Source organism: Prionailurus viverrinus, chromosome C2 (assembly GCF_022837055.1).
Source record: "Prionailurus viverrinus isolate Anna chromosome C2, UM_Priviv_1.0, whole genome shotgun sequence".
Classification (NCBI taxonomy): Eukaryota; Metazoa; Chordata; class Mammalia; order Carnivora; family Felidae; genus Prionailurus; species Prionailurus viverrinus.
Genome location: NC_062569.1, coordinates 87,566,849 through 87,589,420, shown reverse-complemented (window position 1 = coordinate 87,589,420; position 22,572 = coordinate 87,566,849). Strand labels below are relative to the sequence as shown.

The 22,572-nt window shown below is 40.1% G+C and overlaps 1 protein-coding gene and 1 pseudogene across 2 annotated transcripts; one reads left to right on the top strand and one right to left on the bottom strand.

Annotated features, from left to right (window-relative positions):
- Positions 1–709: 709 nt before the first annotated feature.
- On the bottom strand, positions 710–20,752 carry DYNLT2B (dynein light chain Tctex-type 2B). Of its 2 annotated transcripts, none has more exons than XM_047875086.1 (5): positions 20,477–20,752; positions 17,460–17,593; positions 12,803–12,872; positions 2,642–2,705; positions 710–863 (listed from the first exon to the last, which is right to left on the bottom strand). In XM_047875086.1, the coding sequence occupies exons 1-5, from the start codon at positions 20,593–20,595 to the stop codon at positions 816–818; spliced, it is 435 nt and encodes a 144-aa protein (XP_047731042.1). In that variant the 5' UTR covers positions 20,596–20,752; the 3' UTR covers positions 710–815. The 2 variants fall into 2 exon arrangements, with proteins under 2 accessions (XP_047731042.1, XP_047731043.1); XM_047875087.1 differs by having other exon boundaries at positions 20,473–20,609.
- Positions 1,587–9,435, top strand: LOC125174950 (60S ribosomal protein L21-like; annotated as a pseudogene).
- Positions 20,753–22,572: the final 1,820 nt, after the last annotated feature.

Here is a 22,572-nt window from a genome sequence, read left to right as displayed (position 1 = left end):
CGGGCTCTGGGCTGATAGCTCGGAGCCTGTTTCGGATTCTGTGTCTCCCTCTCTCTCTGCCCCTCCCCCGTTCATGCTCTGTCTCTCTCTGTCCCAAAAATAAATAAAAAACGTTGAAAAAAAAATTAAAAAAAAAAAAAAAAAGAAGGGCTAATTTCATACAGAACTTGGACAATGTCGCTGACACTGTGAGCAAACCCTGGAAAAAAATCAATGTGTGTTTAACCTAATAAGCTGTGTAAGGTGTAGAGTCGCAATAGCTAAGCAAAAATACTGGATGAGAGATAAAGACAATAATTCAAAATGTATGAAAAAAACTTGATGCACAAATAAATTCATTTCAATGTTATTTATAATAGTAAAAACTTATAATCAGTCCCTTACAAAGGAAATGGCAAAAATAACCAATGTATAACCTAACAGACTAAGTGCAGCTATTAAATTATGCTTATCAAAATCACAACAATGCAAATAAAATGACATGAACCCTGCACATGACACTAGAAGTGAAAAATTCAATCAAAATTGAATATATGATTTTTTTAATCCTGCAAATATAAAAAACACTGGTAGAAAATATACCCAAATATTTACAATTTGGTACAATGTTTGAACAACTGAAATATGGATTCTCCCCACTTTGCAAATACAGTGAGAACATATTACAACAAAAATCAAAACATGAAAATATAAGGCCTAAAACTCAGACTCAGTTGCCAAACTGACAAATTATCTTTATTTTGTTGAGATATTTAACAGTATAAAAAAGTTCATATTTCTTCATGGTCATTATCTTTATCCAACTTTTCAAAGATTCAATAGTAGAAACAGCCGAATGCCGCTACAACACAGAATAAACTGTCCTAAAAAGCAAGCAAAACAGAAAACACACAAATCCAGAACATTAGTACTAATTAAGGGCTAAGGTAGCATAGGCAACTGAAATTAACATCATCTCAGATCTTTGCCAATTTTCAATCATGAAGGTTTTTTCCTCTTCAATAAAGGGTTTCCAGATTAGAGCCATAAACTTGCTTGCCTCAGGGTAACTACAAAATTGCTTGCTCAAAGGGTAGGATGGGTAAAGAATTAGATTTTTTGAAGGTAGAAGTAAAATGCAAACTAATAAACTTTATGTAATTCGTATTTATAAGTATTCCCATTTTCCCTGATTTATCACAGAAATAACAGTGTATGAAATACCTTGAGTTTCTTGGAGTAAATGCATAACTATATTATAACATCACAGATAAAAATAACAGCACCTTGTCATAAATTCTGGATAAGGGCAAATGGTTTCTGGGTGTCTATTCTTAACTGATAAAATTCATTTATCCATCTTTAACTTGGAATCACAAAATGTTTTCCAAATCCCAGTTAAACTTGTTAAAACAGCTTTTAGGTAATGATTACAGGAGATCCACCTGCCTCAGCAACTCCTGACCAACAAATCTCTCCTCCAGCCTGGTACTACTGGCAGAAAAACAATCTAAACTCAAGTATCTGATGACTAACCAAAGCAAAATTCTTTGGTTAGCTCAGTGCTCTGCCTCCTTGGGTAGAATAACTATGAACTGTGTTCTACAACAGTGCTATCTGTGGTGAGAAATTTGTTTTTGCTTTAATTTTTTGGGCCCTTATGGACTGATGCTTTTGTAAAATACAATAAAAATTAATAAGCACGAAAATGAAATGAAAAAAGAAACATACAAAATACAGCCTAAACATTTTATTATTAGATTTAATCAATATAAATTGCTTTGTCAAATTTCTGTAAGACTTTCTAAACTCTTACACTCTATTTATGTACTTGTTTCATGAAGGACCTGGAAACAGGACAAGGACTAGCACTGGTCTGCGGATCCCACTTTGGCCACTGTTCTACAGCGCCGCCCAGAGTTCTCCTGAGACCCAGTCCAGTTATCCACAGCAATTATAGGCGCAATAACATGTACTTTTCTCTCTCCTGTCTCATGTCCTCACCCTCTATCAGTGCTTCCTGGGATCTCCCCCCAAATAAACAAAATAAGCTCTGAAAATGAGACCTAAATATACACTTGACCTAACAAACTGGACTAAAGATATAGCAGACTAAGTCAGCACCCTAAACCAGGCTCCGAAAAATTATTTTTGTTTATTTTTAAAAATGATTCGTAGACATCTATCCCACCAATCTTGCACTCTAAAAGCAGATCCTGGTCATCTTTATTAAGTAATAACTGAAAACTAAAGTTTTAAATTAATTATTTGTTAATGTATTATCTGACCTCCCACTGGTTTATAAGCTCTCTACAAGCAGAAACCATGCCTGTCTTATTCATCATTTTATCCCTAGCACCTCTTCTTTGTAGTTAGCCAAGTGCTATATGTCTGTTAGCACTGAATAAACAATCTGATATTCTCAAAATCACACTTGTGAAGAGTTATGTCATCAGCACAGCTACAAATCTCCTGGTCTATTAGCAGCACATTAGGTTTCTCCTGCTTTAGTAACATAGTAAAGGAACAGTAAAATCATCTCATCCAGGAGTTTAAGACAAACATCTAAAACTGAAGTGTCCTCATATCTTAATAATATTAATTGGATTTGGAATATCCACATGTCCTTGGAAAGGACAGAAAGGCTTCCAAATGGACTTACATTCATGAAAACATCATGAATATAGTTGTCAGTGTCAGCATCCCAGAAACAGCGAGCAGCCATGCTGAAAAGTCAGAGAATGAAGAATTATAAACAATATAAGAAGGATCTGACTTGCATATATTTGCCATGAGCAAAAGTTTTCCTTGATACATTCTTGTAGATCAGTGTTTCCAAACCCTGTCACAGGTTGGCACACAGAAAATCCTATTTGTATACAGCAGAACATACTGGATAAACCAAGAGGGACAGGAATCATAGATGTCACTGGAGGCGACAGCCCATGGGCTCTCACAGCCTCAGACTCTGGCTGCCTGAAAGCTTAAGGGGTCAATACTTTTAAGTCCTTGGTGTTCTGGGTGGGAAGCTCTGTTATAGATTACTTCAGCCAAGATATTTTTGTGGAACTTTAAGACGAAATTAATACCTAAGAATTATGACTGAAATGAGCTCAATCCTGCAAAATAATATTTAAAAGTAGGTCTAGAAAGGACCCAATAGATTATTTAATCCAACCTGATCATTTTGTAGAGTTCCAGAAGACGACAAACTCTGAACTAGAACTCAATCTTCTAACTACTTCTACACCCAGTATTGTCTCTACAGAATTGCTATGCTACCTCTGAATTCTCAAATTGGCCATTCTCCTCTACCCAAATCTTGAGTAAGAAAGAATGTTAGGCAAAATAAAAGCCAATTAAAAAAATGGAAACAGGGGTGCCTGGGTAGCTCAGTAGTTAAGCGTCCAACTCTTGATTTCGGCTCAGGTCATGATCTCACAGTTCATGAAATCAAGCCCCACGTCAGGCTCTGCACTGAGCATGGAGTCTGATTGGGATTCTCTCTCCCTCTGCTCCTCTCCTGCGTTCATGCACTCTCTCTCTCTCTCAAAATAAACATTTTTTTAAAAATGGAAACAACTATGGGCTGCCTGGCTGACTCAGTCAGTAGAGCATATGACTATTGCTGTTGGGGTTGGGGGTTCGAGCCCCATGTTACATGTAGAGATTAGTTAAAAAATAAATAAAATTTTGAAAAATAAATAAATAATGCAAACAACTTAAATGCACAGTAGTAAGTGGTCGATGAAATTATGGTATTTCATGGTAATGAAATTCTATGCTACCAGCTGCCATTAAAGAGACATTTTACAAAGATCTTTTACAAAGATGTTTACAAACTTTACAAAAATTAAAATACATTCACAATGTAAAGTGAAAAAACTAATTATAAATGTTTTACATTTTTATTAACTGTATATATATGAGTCATCATTACCATTTATTGAGCACTTACTTTGTGCCTGCCACTAGTCCAAGTGCTTTACATGTATTAACTCATTTAATCCTGTGAAGTAGGTACTGGTATTACACTAATTTAGTAAATATGGAAACTGAATATTAGAGAAATTAAGTAAACTTGCCCAAGGTCAAACAAATAGTAAATGACAAAGTCTGGCTTTCAACCTAGGCAGTTCAGCTTCAAGTTATAGAGAAAGATAACACATGTACCATATTAATATTGGTTCATTTTTGAAAGTGCTTTTTTAAAGTTTTGCATAGAAGAGTCTCCCATCCTAGTATTCCACACATTATTTTTTTTTTAATGTTTATTTATTTATTTTGAGAGAGAATGAGCACCTGCACAAGCAGCGGGTGGGGCAGAGAGAGAAGACAGAGAATCCCAAGCAGGCTCCATGCTGTCAGTGTGGAGCCCAATGCAGGGCTCAGTTCCACCAACCTTGAGATCGTGGCCTGAGCCGAAATCAAGAGTCAGACACCTAACTGAATGAGCCACCCAAGTGCCCCTCACACATTCTTAAGTGAAAAAAAGTTCCATCTCTTTCCAAACTGCAACAGTAACAATGTGAAATAAAATTAACCTACTTAATTCATCACCAACAAGTATCTATTTAGCAGCTACCATCTGCCCAAAAAGAGAAAAATCTGTGTCAATCCTCAAATAACTCCCAATTTAATTAGGTGAAAAAAATTAACACACATAAAAAGAATAAGATAATGTATGGTCGATGCTAATTTATCGGTTATTAGGATTCAAAAGTATTGTAAAGTCTGTTTAGTCCAAGCCTAATTTTCACATTTGTACTAAATTTGTAGAAGTGCCACAGACATTTAGAGAATTTAGATAGGAGAAAAAGTCAAAAAAGAGTTAATGAAGGATGTGGTACTTAAGCTAAGTAGCCCCAAAGAAGGCAGGAATATAAACATTTACTTAACAAACATTTATTGAGGGTCTATTACATATGAAGCAAAGTGCTAGGTACAAATGATAAAAAGATGCAAAAACACACAATCCTTGCTTTCAAAATTTGGTCTATATATCATTTGCCAATAAAAGGAACTAGGGACTTCTCAGAGAAATGGCCAATGCTAGGGCCTGGGCTAGAAATGTATAAGACAAACCTGGGACTTCAGGGTCACACCCAAACCCGGAGCTATACATACATACATACATACATACATACATACATACATACATACATACATAGCTATATTTAAGTGTAAGTATTTGTGTCAATAGGACTGAAAAGAAGTATGATGGAACAGTTTGTAGAGGCCTATGTTCCCCCCAAGATCAGTTAGTGAGGCTGGATTAAGTGAATCAGAATGCAGCTGAAGCAAGTTAAGACCAGGGAAGCCAAAATTCCAGAGAGAGGTGAACTGCTAGGAGGTAAGCGGATATCCTGCATCAGAATTCTCCCTGGGGCATTTGCCAAGTCCAGGCACAGGACTAAAAGCTAAGAAACCAGGCTTTTCCCAGCTAGAGAACCAATTACTGAAGGAAAAAGAAACCAGCAGGACTGTTGGCAGCTAAGAAGATAAAACTGGAACTTGAGGAACCAAGATTACTGTGAAAAAGGAGAGAGTAGAACTGAGCCTGTCACATGGTAGGTTTTCCCCTCAAGACAGGTGCTGAATTTTGAAACTGAAAGCCATGTGTGGTAGGCAAAATAACGCCCTCTCACCAAATGTATCTATGTCCTAATGCCCCAAACCTGTGAATAGCTACACTATACGAGGAAAAAACTCTTATAGATATATTATTAAGGATCCTGAGATGGGGAGATTATCCTGGATTTACAGGTGGGTTCAACGTAATCACACAAGTCCTTAGAAAGGAGGAGGTGGGAGGGTCAGAGTCAGAGAAATATTTGAAGATGCTATGCTGCTGGCTTTGAAGATGGAGGAAGGGTTTACAAGCTAAAGAATGCAGGCAATCTCTAGAAGAGGGAACAGGCAAAAGAAGGGATTCTCCCCTAGAGCTTCCAGAAGGAATGCAGTCTTTCCAATACCTGAATTTTCACTGAATGAAACCCGTTTTGGATTTATGATCCCCAGAACTATAAAATAATATTTTTAAGCCACTGGGTTTGTGGTAATTTTTTTTCAGTTTGTTGGTTTATTTATTTATTTATTTTAGTAATCTCTACACCCAACATGGGGCTCGAACTCACAACTCCGAGATCAAGAGTCGCACACTCTTCCAACTCAGTCAACCAGGCACCTGTGATAATATTTTACAGGAGCAATAGGAAGCTAGTACACTAAGGCAAAAACTTTTGAAGTAAAGAATAGTTTTATGCTGAGGAGACAAGTAAAGAAGTCAGTACCTGATGGGGGTGGGGTCCCATCTGGACGGCTTCTTCAAGAAAGAAGGGTGAACTAAAGGCAGAGAGAGCCTCATCAAAAATGCAACCCAACCTCAACTCTGGTTAGTACCTGGCTGGATTAAGGTAAGCAGTCCATAGTCTATCTGAATGAAAAAGGAAAAGAGTAAACCCTCTCTGGAAGAAAATAATATTATCTGGAGGTTCTATAATTTTTTGACACAATGTCCAGGATTTAAACTAGGCATGCTAACACAGCCACATGAAGGATTACCAAGAAAAAAAAAAATCAACGGAAACAGAATCACACATGATCCAGATACTGGAGTAAGCAGACAGTGACTTTAAAATAACTGCTATGACCAAAATGTAAAAAGGGAGGAGAGAAGAAGGATGAAGAACTGGGTAAAAAAAAATAATTTCATTGGCCTCACTGACCACTACCAGAGAGGTGCTGGAATGCATGGTGCTACTGGCTGGCAGTCAGAGCTGTGACCAGGGCATTTGTGAAATGCACTGAACTGCAAAGAGGAACATGAGGACACTCGAGATGAATCAAATTGCAGCTGCCTCCCAGGAATGCAGCTTAAAGTACCAGCATTCGTTGTCAATTTAATTCAGTGCCAGATGTAGTTCACCAGGAAAGCACTTGCAGATCTAGTTACCTATGAACAAAAGACATTTTTTTTAATGTTTACTTATTTAGTTTTGAAGGTGGGGGGAGGCAGAGAGTCTGACTCTTAAGCAGGCTCCACACCCAGCACGGAGCCCAATGCAGAGCTTGATCTCATGACCGGGAGATCATGACCTGAGCCAAAAGCAAGAGTTGGACAGTTGAGGCACTCAGTTGGTTAAGTATCTGACTCTTGATTTTGACCCAGGTCAGGATCTCACAGTTCATGGGGTCAAGCCCCATGTCAAGCCCTGTGTCAGGCTCTGCACTGACAGTGTGGTGACAGGAAGGATTTGCTGCTGCCTTGAGTGACGGGAAGGAGCCTGAAGGCATATTTTCCAGAGTGGTGCAGTATCACGGAGGGGGGTTCCAACACTGCCTGCCCTTCGCAGCTGAGTGTCTTAGGAAAAGGTTTCTTCCCTGCTGATGACCACAATAACTAAAATAGGGGCTAAAAATTATTTTCCAACAGTGTGTAAGTTTGATCAGCAATTATATTAATTTACATTTTAGTAATAGGAGTGAGAGCAAGGCCCCTCTGCCCTTGCGACAGATTCAGAAATCTCTTTCACAGAATGTGCAAATAATGCTCGTGTAGTATTAAAAAAATAATAATAATTTCACTAGAGAATTGGAATCTATAAAAAAATTAAAATGGATATTCTAGACCTAAAAAATATAATAACTGACATTAAGAATTCAGTCAGGGGCAAGGCACCTGGATAGCTCAGTCGGTTAAGCGTCCAACCTCGGCTCAGCTCATGATCTTGCTGTTCGTGAGTTCGAGCCCCGCTTTGGGCTCTGTGCTGATAGCTCAGAGCCTGGAGCTTGCTTCGGATTCTGTGTCTCCCTCTCTCTCTGCCCCTCCCCCAATCACACCCTGTCTCTGTCTCAAAAATAAACATTAAAAAAAAAAAAAAAGAATTCAGTCAGGGGCACTTGGGTGGCTCAGTCAGTTAACTGTTCAAGGTCAGCTCAAGTCATGACATCACGGTTTGTGGGTTCAAGCCCCACATCAGGCTCTGTGCTGACAGCTCAGAGCCTGGAGCCTACTTCAGATTCTGTGTCTCCCTCTCTCTCTCTGCCCCTCCCCTGCTTGCACTCTCTCTCAAAATAATTAAACACTAAGAAAAAAAAAAGGAATTCAGTCAGTGAGTTGAATATCAGATTAGATACAACTGAAAAGAGAACACATTAACTGAAAGGCAGGTCAACAGAAAAATATCCAAAAGCAGGGCACCTGGGTGCCTCAGTCAGTTAAACATCTGACTCTTGATTTCGGTTCAGGTCATGATCCTACAGTCGTGAGATCTAGTCCCTCATCTGACAGTGGAGAGCCTGCTTGGGATTCTCTCTCTCTGCCCCTCCCCCACTTACTCATGCATGCACGCACACACACGCGTTTTCTCTCTCTCCCTCTCTCTCTCTCTCTCTCTCCCTCCCAAAAAAGAAAAAAGAAAAAAATATCCAAAAGTTAAGTACAGATTGAAAACACAAAAACTCAGAGAAGAGCATAAAAGACATGTGAAATACAGTAAAAAGAGCATCTCCCTCTATATACAGGTAATTGGAGTCCAAAAGGGACAACAGAAAGCAAACAAAGCAGAAGCAATACTTAAAAAGTTAATGGCCACACTTAGCACCCAGATGTTGGTTTCTAATGCTATTCTCCATAAAATGAACCAGAGCTCCTTGGAGAAATGGCTAACTCTAGGGTTGGTGCAGGGAATGAATAAGATGAAGCAGCTTACAGTGCCAGTAAGTAAAGAAGTGCTCAAGAAACCCCATAATAATAGTAGGGTATATCAAAGGGACACAGGAGTCAACTGAAAGAGCTGCCAATGGCCCAAGCTAGAACACTGAGTAATAAATAAGGTACAATTAGTAAATGCCAGAAAGGAAGTAACTCTCCAGGAAAAAACAAACCAATTTCTTTAACAATTAAATGGCAAGGTAAAAAAAAAAAAAAGAGAGAAAATGAGATAAAAGAGGGAGTAACCTAGTAATTCGCCAAAATGACCAACACAAAGGGAAAGAGGAGGGGTACTCGCTATATGTTCTCTAGGCCTTTTAGAAAACATGGAGTTGTTCCTTTGGCAACATACATGCCAATCTACAAGAAAGGTGATATTGTGGACATCAAGGGAATGGGAACTTTTCAAAAAGGAATGCGGCACAAATGTTACCGTGGCAAAACTGGAAGAGTCTACAATGTTACCCACCATGCTATTGGCATTGTTGTAAACAAACAAGGGCAAGATTCTTGCTAAGAGAATTCATGTACATATTGAGCACATTAAGCGCTCAAAGAGTCAAGACAGCTTCCTGAACCGTGTGAAGGAAAATGATCAGGAAAAGAAAGAAGCCAAGGAAGAAAGCACTTGGGTTCAACTGAAGCGCCAGCCTGCCCCACCCAGAGATGCACATTTTGTGAGAACCAATGGATCGGAGCCTGAGCTCCTGGAGCCCATTCCCTATGAATTCATGGCATGATAAATGTATTTAAAAAAAAAAAAAAAAGACCTCAAGACTAAAAATGTTACTCTTAATTGAGTAGAAGTGTGGTGTCCTCTCCCCCAAAGAAATATTCAAAGCAAACTTTGTGTCCAAATTCACTGGATGATGTCTTTATTCAAATTTGGTGGGTTTGGGGGCGCCTGAGTGGCTCAGTTGGTTAAGCTTCTGACTTTGGCTTAGGTCATGATCTTGCAGTCCATGAGTTCAAAACCTGAGTCAGGCTTTGTGCTGACAGCTCAGAGCCCGGAGCCTGCTTTGGATTCTGTGTCTCCCCCCTGCCCGCGCCCTCCCCTGCTCATGCTCACTCTCTCTCTCTCTCTCTCTCAAAAATAAACATTAAAAAAAAAAAGAGAGATGTATCAACTAAATGCAATGTGTGAACTTTATCTGAATCCTGATCTGAACAAATTGTAAAAAAAAAATACACATACATAAATACATACACTTAAATACATATTCATATATGTATACAGTGAGCCTTGAACAACCTGGGCTGAAATGCACAGGTCCACTTATGTGCAGATGTTTTTTCAATAAATACAGTACAGTATAGTACAGTAAATGTATTTTCTCTCTCTTATAATTTTGTTAGTAACATTTTATTTTCTCTAGCTTACTTTATTATAAGAATATAGTATATAATACCTATATAAAACATGTGTTAATCGACTGTTTACGTTATCATTAAGGCTTCCAATCAATAGTAGGCTATTAGTAGTTAAGTACTGGGGGAGTCAAAGTTATATGCATATACAAAAAGTTATTTTTGACTGTGCAGGGGTTGGCACCACTAACCCCCACATGGTGCACAAGAGCCAACTATATATGAGACAACTGGGGATATTTGAACACTAACTGAATATTTTATAATATTCAGGACTGGCAATATTTTAGATGTGATATTTTATTATGTTAAAAAGGGTCTTTAGGGCATCTGGGTGGCTCAGTGGGTTAAGCATCCTACTCTTGATTTTGGCTCAAGTCATGATCTCATGCTTCGTGGGTTTGAGCCCCGCATTGGTCTCTGTGCTGACAGTGCAGAGACTGCTTGAGGTTCTCTCTCTCCCCCTCTCTCTGCCCCTCCTGCTCTCTCTCTCTCTCTCTCTCAAAATAAACAAACATTTTTTAAAAATAAATAAAATAAAAAGGGTCTTTAAATTTTAGAGATATCGTATATTGTTGTATTTACAAATGAAAGGTATGATGACTGGAATTTGCTTCAAAATAATCTGATGGGACAGGGAGAGTAGGCAGAGGGATAAATAAAACAGTATCTGTATGGGCTTATAAAACAGTATCTGTATGGGCTAAATGACAGAAAAATGGGAGTTCCTTAGTCCCTGTACTTCTGCGTATGTTTGAAATTTTAGATGATAAAGGTTTTAACGTTTATTTATTTTTGGGACAGAGAAAGACAGAGCATGAACGGGGGAGGGGCAGAGAGAGAGGGAGACACAGAATCGGAAACAGGCTCCAGGCTCTGAGCCATCAGCCCAGAGCCTGACGCGGGGCTCGAACTCACGGAGTGCGAGATCGTGACCTGGCTGAAGTCGGACGCTTAACCGACTGCGCCACCCAGGCGCCCCTGATAAAGGTTTTAAAAAAGGAGGGGAGGGGGAGGCCTTGAATGCTACGCTTTAGAATTTGGCCTTATCACGTTTAACAAAGTCAATCACAACCAGTTCAAGGAGTTTATACCTGACAGGGTTTAAAATAAACTCTAAAGAGTTCATGGAAAGAAAATGAGGTGTACTTCTGAAAGACTGCTCTAGCATGCAAAATGAAATGCAGAGGAGAGAGATCAGAGTCTGGAAATGCTGATAAGGGGTTGCCAAGTAACCCTGGCATCCAGATTACAGTGCATACAGTAGGAGAGACTAACGGCTAAACAAGACAAAAGAGGACTCCGAGGTTTTAAGCCAGAGTCAACAGAACCTTGGTAATACTGTGAAAGAGAAATTAAAATGTCAGGTTGACGAAAGGAGAAGAAGGGAGAAGAAATTTACAACTGTACAACAAGTTGAAACTGGCGAGATAAACTAGTAAAGTATTTCTTTATGTCTTGGAGGTGAGAAATTCTCCTGAAGCCTTTTGACCAAATGGTAGAGGGCACCACAGTGAAGAGTACTGCACCACGAGTCAAAAAGCTAGGCTCTGTTAGTTAATCTGACACCAGCCAGATAAATAATTTTGGGCAAAATATAGTGATCCTCATAAGTGTCATCTATAAATTAAGGAGAGTGGACAGTAGAAAATATCCATAGTCCCTTCCAAATCCAACATTCCATAGTAAAAATTCTCACTCATAATATATACAAGGTTTTTTTTTTTTTAATTCCTTTAACAAATATTTTAATTTTTTTATAAAATACTATACTAAGCACTGTTTGCAAAGGGAAATGTGAGATTAACACTTGGGCACAGGAAAAGAGAGGAAATACAGATTTTGAACTCACTAATACATGAACGACAGTTTGAGGTCATGACAATGAATGAGTTCATTGAAAAAGCATTGAGAAGAGCCCAAGAACAAGAAGTGAGCCTTGAAGAAAGCTCACAGCTGGCAATGTAGGGGAGAAAGGAACCAGGGAAGGAAAGACAATAATCAGTTAGAAAAAGAGAAGAGAAACAAGTTAGCTAAGTGACATCAGGGCCAAAAAAAAAAAAAAGAAAAAGAAAAGAAAAAGAGTGAATTTTAAGAAATAAAAGCTCAGGGGCGCCTGGGTGGCTCAGTAGGTTGAGCATCCAACTTCGGCTCAGGTCATGATCTCACGGTCTGTGAGTTCGAGCTCCGCATCGGGCTCTGTGCTGACAGCTCAGAGCCTGGAGCCTGCTTTGGATTCTGTGTCTCCCTCTCTCTCTGCCCCTCCCCTGCTCATGCTCACTCTCTCCCTCTCTCTCTCTTTCAAAAATAAATAAACATTAAAAAAAAAAGAAAGAAAGAAATAGAAGCCCAGGCCAAGAATAAGAGGTAAGAAAGGGTTACCAGATATGCTAATAAAGAGGTCTCAGACAATGTTAAAGAAATTAATTTAGGAGAATGATAGGAAAAAAACAGGCAAAAAGCAATTTAGAAGAAACATATATACATGTTCCCATACTCTCTTTAGGAGCATATAAACATAAACCCTATAGATACGACACAACGTGTTACCTCACAGAGCTCACCCAGACTTGTCAACCTCACTGTTCAATACCCGGATCTTTTTGGTTCACAGCTGCATTTTGTAATGTTGCCTTTCCCTCTCACTCTCACAAAGACACAATCTTTCTGAATTGTTGGAGGATGAATACCTAATAAACATTTAAGAATAAAAACAAGAAGGAAAAACCAACTACTCACAATACTCCTTCACCTCTTTGTTCTCCAATCACTACTTGCACCACCATTTTATATCGGTCAAATCCCATTTCTAGAAAGAAAAATAAGAAGGTTATCTATAAGTAAAAGTGATAAAGTAAAAGTGATAAAGGCATAAGTAAAAGTGATAAAAGTGATAAATATGATGGTGTATTTGCCTAGAAATGGATATAGGCATTCAGTCTATAAGCACTGACTGAGTGGGTTGATAAGTTGGGAGTCAGAGAGACTAGAGGGCAAATTTTACTTGGTGAGTAAGTCAGCTTACCAAGTGTGTAACCTTAGACAAGTTATTTACCTTCTTGGCTTAAGTCTTCCTCATCTGTTAAATGAAAAATATTATTACCTACCCTGGGGGTACACTGTGAGGTGAGATGAGATAAGATATAGTACACTGACCTTAAAAACAAAACTGTCAGTTATTTTACCAGCAAAAAAAATGAGTTTATTCGTGAAGGGCACAGAATTACAATTCAGGACATGAAAGCTACAGCAAAACCATTTGCAAGTCCAGAGAACAAAAAAGTCAGTTCTTTTGTAGAGGAAAGGAGGACATTGGGAGAGCTGTTATAAACAAAAAGTTCATTGGAGTAAATTGGGAGTTGAAAGTGTAGTGGCTTTTCATTGCCTGAATTTTGATGGTCTCTCACTGGCTGGTCTGTTGCTAGGCAAGCAGAAAATCTTTCTTTCTCCTGCTAGGGTAGTAAAGTATAGGCTGATAAGGAACGGTATGGTGTTAGAGCTCCCCCTTCTGGCCTCCCAACTCCAACATTCTAGTGAGGTTTTGCTTTAGTAATTTTCACCATATGTAAAGCATCTACAACAGTATTGATACATACTAGTTTCTCAATAGATCGCAGCTTCCTTTGTTTCTCTCCTACTCTAAGACAGGTGCTGGTAGGTCCTCAAAACACTGAAATAAATAAGACACTCTTCTTGCCTTAAAGAACTCACAGTAGCTGGCAAGGCAAACATGAAGAATAAAATAGAAATGCAATGTATTAATAATTCCAGGAATGGCATGTCTTTTAGGAACACTGGCAGGAGCTGGCAGCTCCTTCCTTTGTTTGGACAGTGGGGAAGGGATGACCAGAAAAGGCTTCTTGGAGTATGAGATACACAAGCTGAGTGTTGAAAGACGAGTGGGAATTTACTAGGCAGACAATGTCTCTCCATTTTATGGAGAGGGAATATCATGTGCAAAGGCATAAGCTATGGGATATTTATTTTATTTTAATGTTTATTTCTTTTTGAGAGAGAGAGAGACAAAGTGTGAGTGGTGGAGAGGCAGAGAGAGAGGGAGACACAGAATCCAAAGCAGACTCCAGGCTCTGAGCTGTCAGCACAGAGCCCGACTCAGTGCTCGAACTCACAAACTGAGAGATCATGACCTGAGCCAAAGTTGGACGCTTAACCGACTGAGCCACGCAGGCGCCCCTAGAGTATGGGATATTTAGAAAACTGTAAGCTGTTCAGTAAGGGAGAAAAGAAAATAACAGTATAAGATTCTGAAGTATAATGGTGTGGCCTAGCACAACTCTGCTGCTTCCCCAAAAACTATACTGCTAAAGCAGCAAAATCCTGAAAATTCTCCCTAACACCAATGGAAAGAAGAAAACTGAATGGGCATATTTATCTCCCTACTCTTTTCTAACCAAAGACTAGTGGAAACAGTTGGGGGAAAAAAAGGAAAGGAAATGGGCAAAGTTGAAACAGAGCCAACTCTGATGAAAGTCTCCAGGATTATATAGTAAATTAGGCAAACAATCTGAAGACCACAGGTCTCCTCCCATATGAAACATGAACCCTAATTCAGGATACTTAACAAAATCTAGGAGACAGAGCCCAAAACACTGCAGACAGATCCATGGAACTTCCTCTTTTCTCTACTCATTTCTCTTCCTCCTTTTCTGATACCCATGCAGCTAGACTATTATATATACAGCCCTTAAATCATAGTTCTGAGGGAAAAATAAAATAATCTCAGATATAGTGGGAGAGTAAAAAAAAAAATCACCTATATTATGTCGAAGCAATTATGAAAAGAGCAAATGAAAAGATCTGAAAACCACACCACATCAGAGTAAAATGGAAAGAAGCCAACTGGCAATATGCAATGATGCAGCAGCAAAAACAAACAAAAGAATAACAAGAAAGAAACACCCTGTTTAAAAGACAAAAAAGGGGGCACCTGGGTGGCTCACTCAGTCGGTTAGATGTCCAACTTCAGCTCAGGTCATGACCTCGCAGTCCGTGGGTTCAAGCCCTGCATCAGGCTCTCTGTTGACAGCACAGAGCCTGGAGCCTGCTCCCAATTCTGTGTCTCTCTCTGCCCCTCCCCTGCTCGTGTTCTTCACAAATGATTCACAGTATAGAACAAAATTAGCTCATAAATTCAACAAAATAAGAACTTAATCAGATTATAAACAGCAGAAAAATGGAAAGGAAGATCACAGCCTGAAGAAACAAACTGAATCCTCACACAGTATCAGTGCAGGCCTAATAAATTAAAAGTGGCAAAGGACAGAACAGACACAAATGAAAATTGAATAACTGGCTTAAGATAATCACAAGTAAATATCAAAAGAAAGGCAAGAAAGTATGGCACAGAAAAGCTAATAGATATGGACGATAAAGAAGATTCAACATATCAGTATTTGTTTTCCTAAAGAAGAGAATCTAATAAATGCAACAGGAAATGTTTTCAGAGATAGAAGAAAATTTTCCTGACATGGGAAAAATAAAATCTGCAGATTGAAAGCTATAAAATTTTCACTACCAAGCCATATTCTAAAAAAGCTACTGAGCATCAAGGTTAAGGATGGGATTCTTTAAGCAGAGGACATCAGGTGGCCTTAGATTTCTCTTCGGTAATATCCAATGCCAGAAGATAATGAAAAACAAGTCTACAAGATTCTCAGAAAATAAGTTATTACCTCAAAATATTATATTCACCCAAAACTATTTTGGTTTAAAGGCAAAAGGCAGACAGCCTCGGACATGAAAAAACCCAGAGAATGTAGCATTTCTGAGCCCTTCCTGAAAAAATTTACAACAAAATCTCATCAGGTAAGAATTGAACCAAAATAAAGAACTCAGCAATGGAAATGGCATGATAAAAGGACTAAATAGTGAGCAATCATTTCATTTAAATATAGAACAAATGCAAAAAGAGAGAGAGAGAGCGAAAATGAATACTATACCACTATGTGAAATAAGTCTAAGGTATCCTACTGTTGTTAAAGTATTTATTTATCTGTATATATACATAGAAAAGAGTGTGATATGTTCACCTGATATTAATGATTATCATTAAATATTGATATTTAATGTGGTGGTGGCATTTGGGATGATTTTCTAATTTTATGTATTTTTCTATACATTTAAATTTATTTATAATGGACATGTATCTTTTTTTATAATAATTTTAACAGTCAATTTTTATTAAAAAGTGAAAATAAAGGGGCACCTGGCTAGCTCAGTTGGTACAGCATGCAACTCTTGATTTTGAGGTCATGAGTTCATGCTCCATGTTGGGAACAGAGATTACTTAAATGAATAAATAAGTAACTTTTTTAAAAAGTGAAGGGGTGTCTGGGTGGTTCAGTCAGTTAAGCATCTGACTCTTGATTTTGGCTCAGGTCATGATCTTATGGTCGTGTGTTTAAGCCCTGAATCGAGCTCTGTGCTGTTAGCGCAGAGCCTGCTTGGGATTCTCTGTTTCCCTCTCTCTCTCTGCCCCTCTCCCACCCATGCACACATGCTCACTCTCCCTCTCTCTCTCAAAAACAAATAAATAAAACTTTTTTTTAAAAGTGCAATAAAAATGCTAATATACAAACAGTAGTGATAGAAATCCACAGAATTTCTATTTTCTTCTTTGTACTTTTATATATTTTTTAATTTCTAAAAACTGAAAAAAATTAAGAAACAGAAGAAAATACACCAAAATACTAAATAGTAGCTACCTTTGGGTAATGGAATTTTATATAATTAAAAAAAAATTCATATGCGTATTTTTCTAGACTGTCTAGGTTAGTACAATGAAATATAACTGTTACATAGACATTTTCTTCCCTCCAAAAAATGTTATATTTTTAAAAAGGTAGACAGAATGGACTTTTCAGATGGTATAACATTATTAACAAAAAAAGACAGAGGCCAAAGGAACAGGGAGAAAAAGCACAAGGTGTGCTCTGTATACGTAGAGCTTAGCAGGAATGGAGAGCTGAGTAGGGCAACTAGTTAATGATTCAGCTGGAGAGATGGGCTGAGGTCAGACAGTGAGGGTATGAATGCCTAAGAGGCCTGCCTAAGGAACTGATATGTTGGTGAAAAAGACAATCAAGAATGATGGAAGAAAGGAGCCCTTGTAACTTCTGGTCTTTCCCATACTGGAATTTCTCAGACAGTGCTTGCCTACAATGTTTTATTTTACATCTTTACGCTCTCCCATTATCTGCAAAAACCCACATGCATAAAAATTACCAAATAACTGAGAAGACTAGACACTGAAGAGAAATTTGTGTTTAAAAGAATGCACAGCGTATGACCCTTGTTTAAAGATGGGGAAGGAAACAAATAGGTAAAATTGAATGTTTGAAGGGAACATATCGTTTCCAATGATCATCACAATTACCTTTTAATTTATCTTTAACGGTTTCTGATAAACGTTTTGTGAGTTGAGGCATTTCTTCCGGAGAGTATTCAGCATTTGCCAGTTCCTCCTTAAGCACGGCATGGATACAGTCTTTAACCACAGAGGGTCTGAACCTAAATGAAACAGTTTGAACAACTAATTGGTAACTCCAAAACTCCAATTTACCTTCACAGTCCAACTGCCCCCAGCTCTTTGCTACTAAAACAATGTAATCTTCCATTTTCATATTTTTTATTTAAAAAGTGATATAAGCAAATTAAGAAAACAAGTCATATTCCTGATTTATACTTCCAGCCTGGACCTTTCCCCTGAACTTCAGACCACACATTCCAACACATATTCCATCTGGATGTCTAGCAGACAACTCAAATTTAATATATCCAACATTAAGCGTTTCTTTTTATTTCTTTAATGTTTATTTCTGAGAGAGAGAGAGCATGAGCGGGGAAGGAGCAGAGAGAGAGAGAGAAGGGGAGACAGAATCGGAAGCAGGTTCCAGGCTCTGAGCTGTCAGCACAGAGCCCAATGTGGGGCTTGAACTCATAAACTGTGAAATCATGACCTGAGCGTAAGGAGGACACTCAACTGACTGAGCCACCCAGATGCCCCCGACATCAAGCTTCTGACCATCTCCCCTCCCCAGAATTGTATCAGTCAATGGTAACTCCATTCTTCCATTTGTTCAGGCCAAAAACCTTGATGTCAGTCTTGCCGTCTTTCTCTCTCACAAAACACATCCTGGTTCATAAGCAAATCTTGCTTAAATCATAAGCAAATCTGAAGCAGTTCTACATTCAGAATAATCTGAAATTCAATCACTCTCACCATCCACTGCCACCAGCTTGGTCCAAGCTACCTTTACCTCCTGCCTAGATTACAATGGCTCCTAACAAGTCTCTCTGTCTCTGTGTTTGCTCCCAGATCCTGTTTTCAACATAGCAACTAGATTGGTCCTGTTAAAATATATGTCAGATCATGGCACTTCTCTATTCAAAGATACCCCAAATATTTCCCACCTCACTCAGAGTAAAAGCAGCATCCTACCTATGACTTGTACAGTCCCATATGTCTACCCTACCAAACTCTGACCTTGTTTTTTACTACCTTTCCCACTAGTTCTCTCCACTCTGGCCACACTGGCCTTCCCTATGTTCTTTGATCACACCAGGCATGCCAGCCTCAGTGCTTCTGCACTTGCTGTGAACCTCTGCCTGAAGTGCAAGTCTCATTCTATATGCCTAGCTACCTCCTCACTTCTTTCAAGTCTTTTTTTCAAGAGTCACCTTCTCTAAAACTTCAAATTGCCCTCCTATCACATCACTTCATAGCTCACTTCCCAGTACTGATTACTATCTCATACACTGTACAGTTCACTTCTGTGTTTGTTTGTTGTCCTTCTACCCAGCTAGAACGTAAACTCCATGAGAGCAGAAATTCCTATCTGCTTTGTTCACTGTTATATCCCCATTTCTCAGAACGGCACCCAACACATAGAAAATAAATACTTTTTGGAGTAATGGATTACTGAATAAATGAAGACAGAAAAAAAAAATCTCCCCTAATTTCACCACCGTAACAATACCATTAACATTTTTATTGTATTTATCATAGATTACAGCAGTAGGTTCATTTTCTGGGCTATATATTCTATCAGTTGATTTATCTATTACGTCCAAGTGACCAGAATGTTTTAGGTTTTGAGCTTATAATGTGGTATAATATTTGGTAGTATTGGTGGCCCCTTATTAAACATTATTTTCTTTGCTCTCTTGCTGGTTATTCTCACAGATGAACTTTAGAATCACTGACAAACTTTCCAGGACTTGACCCGTTCAAAAAGGGGTCTCCCTGTTATTAATAAACATACCATATCTGGTTCTTTTCCTTAAGCCTTTTTCATTCTCAGTGAAATGTTAAAAGTTTTGTTGAAACAAGTCACAAATAATCTCATAGGATTATTCCCACACAATATATATTTGTTAATCTTGTTCTCCTTTTGTTCCGTTTTACAACAGAAATGCAGGCAAATGGCAATCGATGCATTTAGATACTTTTACCAAGATAACTTAACATACAGTTTTATATGTCCATTCGACCGACCATAAAAATGCTGCATGAAATTTTTTATCACATTATAACCAAAGTTCCTGGCTTTCAGTATTTGCCAAGCATTTGATCAGCAACCTCGTAGCAAGCAAGAGGGGCTTTTTTTTTTTTAAGTATATATATTTTCTCATCTTGTGAAAATGAAGCGAGTGATAGAGTCTACAGCCCTAGCAGACTCTCCCCTGCACTAGACTGTGTACTTCAACTCTGGGAAAGTATCGCGGTGGTGGGCCTAGAACATCCGGATACTATCTGGGTAAGGCTTTATATACATACAAGTCCTGTATCCTGCAAAGGAGTAAGCGTATTCTGGCACACGTTTGCACACAGGAAGCGTGTGGCTGAATGGCATTCTACTCAAGGCTCTTCTTTACTGCTCTTCTCTCTATTCCATCCATCTCCTTTCCTCTGCTCACGTCCCAGGTCTACTAGAGCCAACCATTCCCACTGCGCTAGCCTCAGGAGCTTCCGACGCCCTAACACTGCAACAGGAGACCGGGTCTTCAGCTGCCAGTAGCAGCTGAAAGCTCAAGAAAAATAGCTTCCCGCCCTCCCTCCCCGTCCCCTCCCCGGGCCTTTCCTCCCCGTCCCCTCTCCGGCTGGCCCTTGCGGCTCCAGACCCAGCCCCTCCCTCCACTGCCGTCTCATCTCGGTACTCCAACCCAACACCTTCTAAGTCCCAGCTCCGCCTCGCCCTCTCCAGCCCTCCTCTCCTCCAGCCCCGCCCCTCCCTCTCCAGCCCCGCCTCTCTGCCCCAGCCTGCCCCCCCAGCCCCGCCCACTTCGCCGCTCCCCGCGCCCTTTACCGACGCTGAGGCTTCCAGGCGGGCTCTGCCTGCCTGACCTAGCAGTCTCGCAGGTCGCCCCCACCACAACCCGTCCGTTACCCGCCTTTGCTGGAAAACGGGCCGCAAAATATAGGTATTCTCGGACTCCCCTGCGTTCTTCTCGGTCTCAAGCAACCCATCGGCCGTGCCTATAGACAAGGACGCCGCGGTCGTCGAGGTCATAGCTAGGGCTTCTTGGCCCAGTGTGTCGAGATGAAGGCCTGGCTGGTGGCGGCGCGGGGCTGCGAAACCGTCGCCAGGGCGACAGCGCCGCCCTAGGCCCTGACGTAAAGCGGCTGCGTGCTCCCAGCAGAGAGGCCCTCCCTTCTCTGCGGGTCTGGCGGCCCTCCCCAGCGCCTGCGCACCAGCTGCTGGGCGGAAACCGGCTGAGCTAAGGCGACCCTAACTTTGGCGCAGGGCTGTTGGAGCCTGTGGGGATCGCAAAGCGCTTGGAAGTTTGTCAGCGTTTATTAACCGCGCTACAATTTTAGGGAATTGACGCGGAACCTGAGGTTCATAGAGATCCAAGGATATAAGGCTATTGGGCAGCAGGGCTCTTAAAAAAAGGGCATTCTCACTGTGGCCTGTGGGCAAGGCCAGCCTTCATTTCATTATGCAAGACTTGTGAACGGGTTTTATATTTTTAAATGATCGAAAAAAAAATCAAAAAAATGTTTCGTGACGCGTGAAAACTACACGTGAATTTAACATTTCAGTATCTGTAAAGTTCTGTTGTAACGTAGCTATGCTCGCTTGCACATGTGTGGCCGCTTTTGCACTGTATTGATCGAATTGAGCAGTTGCAACAGAAACCATATGGCCCTTTACAGAAAAAGTTTGCAGTGCCCTGCTCTACTCCATAACTGCCAACTCACAGTTTCCCTAGCCTCACCCACACCATATTCTCCGTGCAAAATTCAGAAAGGAGTAGACATTAAGGTGTATTCCCCACTTACGAGCACCAGTTTCTGGTCCTGTTGTAGAAGACTGTAGTATCTTGGCCTCTAGCAGCTTCAAAAACTAAGCAAAGAATTTCCCCCAGTATCCATCCAGGCTCCCTATTGGTTGGATTAACAAATTCCAGAACTTCCTTCTATAAGATGCAAAGGGAGTATTTCTATAAAAGTATACCTTTGCAAGCTCCAGTAGAGACTAATTTTACTATTCCAAGTTTTGGTTTACAATGTGTTTTCTTGATAGTATAGCCTAGATTGGTCTCCCCGAGTCCGGTAAACTCCCCTGAACTTCACCTTCCCAGTCCACCCTTCACAGTGCCCCCAGAATGGCTTTCCTTTGTCACTGCTCTGCTTGAAATCTTTCAGTGGTTCCTTAGGACCATCTCCCCAGCATTTGCTGCAAGTAAGACCTTTCATGATTTGGCAGGGTTGCCGAACCTTCCTCCTGGCACTGACCAGCAGACTGGGGTCTGTGCAAGGGCCACAAGGCAGCTCAGTGCATGCCCTCAACCACGCCCTCTTTAACTGCCCCTTGATTCAGCAGCACTAGCCCCATCTTTGGCTGGGGTCATGCATCCACAGACTAGCCTTGCACAGAAATTCAATGTCTCCTAAGGGGCAGAGAGTGTTTTTCTCCTTACTATTTCACCAGCCTTAAGAAATCATACCCCTAGGAACACCTGAGTGGCTTAGTAAGTTAAGCATCTGACTTTGGCTTGGGTCATGATCTCACGGTTAGTGGGTTTGAGCCCTACATCGGGCTCTGTGCTGACACTCAGAGCCTGAAGCCTGCTTCAGATTCTGTGTCTCCCTCTCTCTGCTCCTCCCCAGCTTGGGCTCTGTCTCAATCTCTCTCTCCCAAAATAATAAATAAACATTAATGTTTAAAGAAATTTTGTAATGTTTTATTTATTTTTGAGACAGAGACAGAGCATGAGCCGGGGAGGGGCAGAGAGAGAGAGGGAGACACAGAATCCAAAGCAGGCTCCAGGCTCTGAGCTGTCAGCACAGAGCCTGACGCGGGGCTCGAACTCACAGACCGTGAGATCATGTCCTGAGCTGGAGTCGGACGCTTAACTGACTGAGCCACCCAGGTGCCCCAACATTATTTTTTTTTTAAAAAAGAAAGAAATCATACTCCTAGTACACCAACTTTTCCTCCCTTTTTATGATTTCTTCAGCTATATTTCTCTCACCCTACCTA